Raw genomic sequence first — 6,354 nt, 5'->3', positions numbered from 1 at the left:
AATCAAGAATACATTAATGAGTATATTAATTATAGAATAATATTCTAATAAATTATATTAATTTTTTCTGATTTTCTTGGATATTTTTCTGATTTTGTTTTTCAATTATGATATTCTAATATATTTATCCTAAGGTAGTAGTTTTATAACGATTGCACAAGTGTGATAAGGACACTTGCATTGCCCATAAATACCGACTCTCCACTCTATAATATATGCCACTGCCCCACAACCACACTCCACACTCTTCTACACTCTACACTCCTCAGCCAAAACCATCATCGTATATATAAACTAATTAATTAATGTATATGCATATCTCTGTTTATAATTATTCATAGTATATGGATATATAAGACTAGGTGAGTTAATTAAGCAGCATAGTGGTGATTATATTGAGGATGACGAATATGTGGAAGGTGGTGAAGCCGGTGGTGGTGATGGTGATTGTGCAGATAGCAAATGCATGGATGAATGTTCTCTACAAGCTTGCTGTCAACGATGGCATGAGCCTCAGAGTAGCTGTTGCCTACCGCTATATCTTCGCTACTGCTTTCATTGCTCCTCTTGCTTATATTCTCGAGAGGTAATTAATTAATACATACCTCTATTCTTTCTTTATTTTAATTTAATTTTCTTCTTCAGTCTCATCCTATCATATTACTAGTTTAGATTCAACATGCATAGTTAATTGAATCCCCTTCAATTCGTTGATTTGATATTTTCTATTTATCTATCTATGTGTCCATCATGCATGATGATGATCAGATCAGTACTGCCACTTTAATTTCTTCCACACACACGAATTAGATAGATGTTGTGAGTGGAGGAGAGTCGAGAATGATTGTTTAACTTTCTAGGTTGAAGTAGTTCATCAAATCGAGGTTCTGCTTTTTGTGTAGATATGGAATGAATTGAATTATTTGGAGGTGTAGTGTTCATAATGATAATGGTTTTGAAACAACATATCATGTCCAATGCTTCAATGCTATTACTATATATTTCAGATAATTACTTTGATGATGATTTTTCGCAGGAAGACAAGGACAAAGATGACTTGGACCATTCTCTTTCAGTCATTCTTGTGCGGTTTATTTGGGTATTGTATCTTCACTATCCACTACTCATTCAATTCATCACATCTATATGTTCATCTTTTCCTTTAACCTTTCAACACCTATAATTGCTTCGGTTTATATTGTATTTCCACATGCATCCCATTAGTGTAGTGATAGAAATGGAAGAATATTACAGAGAAGAGAGAGATTGACAAGAGATTTGAATTGAAAATTGAAATAGAATAACTATTGTGCTATTTTTCAGTTTTTTACAATAGAATCATAACCTTCTATTTATACAGCAAAGTTTGTTAGAGGACCTTATCTCTAGAAAGCTAACAACCTCTAACTAAATCAGTTATAGCTAACTAACAGTTTTACTAATTGTTGCTCATATCTCCAATGTCCCCCCTCAAACTTAAAGATACTCTTGCAGTAACTTTAAGTTTGTCTTTACACTTGTTGAAAGGTTCTGTTGATAGGGGTTTAGTAAAAATGTCAGCCACTTGATCCACTGCACTAATATGAACAACACTTAGCTGATTCTGATTTACTTTTTTTCTAACAAAATGTAAATCTAACTCAAAGTGTTTAGTTTTGTTGTGTAAAATGGGGTTAGCTACCAGCAAAACTGCACTCATGTTATCGCAATATAGAGTGGGAACAGTGTCAACTTGGATGTGAAGTTCCTTGAGAAGATTTTGGAGCCAGATTATTTGAAAATCTGCTTCAGCTAATCCCTTATACTCAACTTCTGTGCTGGATCTGCTGACAGAGGGTTGTTAACTGCTGCACCAAGATACCAGGTTTGTACCAAGATAAACTCCATAACCATAAGTGGATTTTCTATCATCAACATCCGATCCCCAGTCTGAATCACAAAAACATAAATTCTTAAGTCAGTACTGGAATTAAACAAAAGACCTTGTTCTATTGTCCCAGCAAGATACTGTAACAATCTCTTCACACATTTCCAATGACTAATCAAGGATTTACATATATTGACTTAATTTGTTTACACAATAAGAGATTTATGACCTTATTAAGGTAGCATACTGTAGAGACTCTATAACAGATCTATATAATGTTGCATCATCAAAGATATTATTTCCTTCTTTAGATAGTTTAACACTTGTGATCCTAGGAGTTGAACCCTTTTTAATTCTTCCATGCCAACTTTCTTCAATAGGTCAGAGACGTATTTTGTTTGGCTAAGATGATAAGTTCCTGAATCAATCTTACATGCTTCTATTTCAAGAAAATAACTAAATTCACCAAGATCGTTTAAGAAAAAAAATATTGTGAAATTGATTTATAGTATTTTGAATGGCAATTGTATTATTTCCAGTAATAAGTATATCATCTACATATACTAGAATATATATAGTGATAGTAGGATCATGCTTGACAAATAAAGAGTAATCTGACCTGATTTTGATGAAACCAAATGAAGCTAAAATTAAAGAAAGTTTAACAAACCATGCTCTTGGGCTTGTTTTAAGACATACAAGGATTTTTTCAATCTACAAACCTATCCAACATCACCTTGAAAAAATTTTGGAGGTTGTTTCATAAAAACCACTTCATTCAAATCCCCGTTCAAAAATGCATTATTGAAATCAAACTGCCAAATCTGCCAATGATACTTTAAAGCAATGGTGAGAACAATTCTTATGGATGAAGGTTTGATTACCGGGGCAAAAACCTGTTCATAATCAACCCCTTCAACTTGGTGGTTACCCTTTGCAACCAATTTAGCTTTATACTTAGCAATATCTCCATTTAGTTTTCTTTTAATAGCATAAATTCACCTGCTATCGATCACCTTGGCAGTAGGGGGAGGAGTTCCTAAACTCCATATTTGATTCTTATATAAAGCTTGCAGCTCCTCTAACATGGCTTGATGCCAATGAGGTAACTGTAAAGCCTGTGCAGTGGTGGTAGGAACATTATTATAAAGATCAAGATTGGAAGAAGTAGTAGTTGAGAATAGTTTTGGTTTTACAATACCAGACTTGGATCTGGTTTGCATTGAATGAGTATTAGTTGTAATTTTTGGTTTTGGAGAACTTCCAAATCGTATTTTTAAACCTGAAATAGGGACACTATCTGAGTGGTGTTGAGTTGTATTGGCTTTAGAGAGAGGAATTATTGGCTCATTTAGTTTTTGGTTAGAGGCTTGCTTAGGTGATGATGCATCTAAGGAAGTGTGAGGAAGATGGTCAAAATTAGAACTAGATAGAACTGGTTGATAGGAGAAATGAAGAGCAGAATTGGACTCATTGTTAAGATGTGAATTTGAAGAAGTATGAATTGTTAAGATGTGAATTTGAAGAAGTATGAATTATAATAGGCAGTACCAAGGATGTATGATAAAATTGTTGCTTAGGCAAAGCAGGAGGTGAGGATGGAAAAAGAATAGAATATGAAAACTTAGATTCATCAAATATAACATGACGAATAATAATGATTTTTCCAATTTTAGTGAGACACTTATATCCCTTATGATTAGGAGCATAACCTAAGAAGATGGATAATGGAGATTTGTAGTCAAATTTATTGGTAGAATATGGTTTAAGACATGGATAGCAAGCACACCCAAAGGTTCTAAGGAAAGAATATTCTGGTTTATGACAGTGAAGGAGTTCATAAGGAGTGATATTTTGAGTATTTGGAGAGGGTAGTCTATTGATGATGTAGGTTTCCGAAAGGAAGGCATCGTCTCAATGTATCAAAGGAAGAGAAGCTCTTGCAAGCATTGCAAGACCAGTTTCAACAATGTGACGATGCTTCCTTTCAGTTCGTCCATTTTGTTGGTGAGTGTATGAACAAGAAAAATGAAGAGTGATACCGTGAGTAGCCAAAAATTCAGTGAATTGTGTTGATAGGTATTCACGACCATGGTCAGTTCGTAAAGCTTTAATCTTTAGACCCGTGTCAGTTTCAAGATTAGCTTTGAATTGTAAAAAAGCATGAAACGCCTGAGATTTAGAATGGAAAAGATAAACACATGTTTACCTAGTAAAAGTATTAACAAATGAGATATAATAATTGAATCCATGATATGAAATAATAGGGGCAGGTCCCCATAAATCTGAATACACCATTTCAAGAAGAGCATTAAAGTTAAATTTATCTAGAGAGAAAGAAAGAAGGTACATTTTTGTCATACAGCAGAATTCACAAACATGAGAAGTGGCTTTATTTGATTGAACATTCAAATTACAATGTCTCATTATATTTAGAACAGTATTCGTGCCACAGTGGCCAAGTCTATCATGCCACAATTCATATGAGTTCAAATTAGCATGAAAAACTTTAGGATAAAAATTGTCAATTTGCACTAAATTCTTATAAGCATTGTCAGAGCCGCTCTATCAAAATGATAAATGCCATTCCTAGGAATTCCTTGAAGAAGAATCTCCTTTGTAATATGGGATTTAACACAACAATAGTTAGCATGAAACTCAAAGAAACACTTGTTATCAACAGCAAATTTATGTACACTTATAAAGTTATGAGTTATTTCAGGAAAATGTAATAATTTGTCAAGCAAAAACTTTTGTTTTGTATCAAGAGTAACAAGATATGAGTGACCATATTGAGTAATACTACTACCTGTACCATTACCTAGCATAATCTATTCAGAATCATTGTAATCAGATGAGCAAACTAGATTGTTTGGATCAGATGTGACATGTTGACTGGCACCTGTATCAGGAAGCCAGGAAGAATCTGACGAGGCAGAACGAGTTGCAAGATAGGCACGAGGAGCATGAAATGATGATGATGGTTGTTTGCTGATTTGTGGAATTTTGAGAAGAAGGGTGAAAGTTGTGATCAAAGCGATGGAAGCAAGAAAAGGCCACATGTCCAAGTCTCCCACATACTTGAAACTGAGGCCAAGAGTCCAAAGAAGAGTATCTGTCACCGCGAGAAAATCTACCACCCCTTCCACGACATCCATAGAAATTTACTCTTGAAGGTGGTCTTGCATACGGAGGAGTTGTTTGTGTGTAATTGGCATAAACTAATCCAAAATCAGGTTTTCGAAAACGATCGAACATATGTTCATGAGCCAGAAGGAGGGATTCAGCTTCCATTAGAGAAATTGACTCAATGCTTGTTATTACAACAGAGATATACAATGCATAATCCTCAGACAAGCCTTTAGTAATGGCGATAATATGATCATCAAGGGAGAGGGTATAACCACTTGCTGCTAGAGAATCCACAATCTTTCTTATCTTGGCAAGATATTCAGTAGCAGAAGTTTTACCTTTTCTAATCGACTTGAGTTCAAATTTTAATTGTTGAATCTTGATTTTTGAAGTTTTAGAGAAATAATCTTGAATTTTTGCTCAAACCTGGTGTGCAAAAGCGCAATCCAACATTCTGTTCTTGAAACTATCGTCAATTGATGAAAGAAGCCAGATCATGAGGTAGTGATCTTTAGTCTTCCATTTCTTGTAGGAATTTGATTTTGTTCCTGCAATTCGAGCTGCTTCATTATCAAATTTGGTTGGAATTTTCTCTGGATTAAGATAATCCACCAATTCATTAGCATTGATGACATGAAGAGCTAAGTGCTGCCAGGTTTTGAAAGAGTTTTCATTGAGTTTATCTATCATAGACGCAGAAAAAGTAGTTGAATTTATAGAAGAAGGAGAAGAAGAAGAAGAGTGTGGGATAATTGCTGCCATGGATCTTGGACCTGAGCTCATGATACCATGATAGAAATGGAAGAATACAGAGAAGAGAGAGATTGACAAGAGATTTGAATTGAAAATTGAAATAGAATAACTATTGTGCTATTTTTCAGTTCTTTACAACAGAATAATAACCTTCTATTTATACAGCAGAATTTGTTAGAGGACCTTATTTCTAGAAAGTTAACAATCTCTAACTAAATCAGTTATAACTAACTAACAGTTTTACTAACTGTTGCTCATATCTCCAATATGTAGCTAAACCTAAATTTAGAAAAAGAAAACTTTTACACCAGATTGTTAATTCTTATTATTTCTATTAAAAACTGGATTAGATACAATGATATAATTTTTTTTATATTGTTAATACTTATTAGTATATTAACCTCATTTATTCTGCCACTTTTTCTTTTTCTGTGTTTGTTTTACATAAAGTTTAGGGAAATGAAAGTTAGCTTTGTATTAGTAGTTATAGTTTATCAGACTTCTCTAGTATTTATTTACTCCTGCTACTTTTTCTTCTTTATGAAAATATAAATAAAAAATCGTAAGAGAATTATTAAAATTTATTGTTTTTGATTATTAAA

At 33.5% G+C, this 6,354-nt stretch overlaps 1 protein-coding gene across 8 annotated transcripts in view; it reads left to right on the top strand.

Moving 5' to 3' along the window:
* LOC107638172 (WAT1-related protein At1g68170-like) overlaps nucleotides 1–6,354 on the top strand; it is a 22,724-nt gene that overhangs the window by 14,262 nt on the left and 2,108 nt on the right. For all 8 annotated transcript variants that reach the window (XM_021122136.1, XM_021122130.1, XM_021122131.1 and 5 more), the window contains 2 exons: nucleotides 420–586; nucleotides 1,037–1,099. In XM_021122136.1, the coding sequence (XP_020977795.1) occupies nucleotides 420–586; nucleotides 1,037–1,099 (230 nt within the window). The remainder of the gene's footprint in view (nucleotides 1–419; nucleotides 587–1,036; nucleotides 1,100–6,354) is intronic.

The sequence above is a fragment of the Arachis ipaensis genome, chromosome B04 (assembly GCF_000816755.2).
Source record: "Arachis ipaensis cultivar K30076 chromosome B04, Araip1.1, whole genome shotgun sequence".
Lineage (NCBI taxonomy): Eukaryota > Viridiplantae > Streptophyta > Magnoliopsida > Fabales > Fabaceae > Arachis > Arachis ipaensis.
Note: the sequence above shows the minus strand (reverse complement) of the source record. Positions and strands in the feature narration are given on the sequence as shown.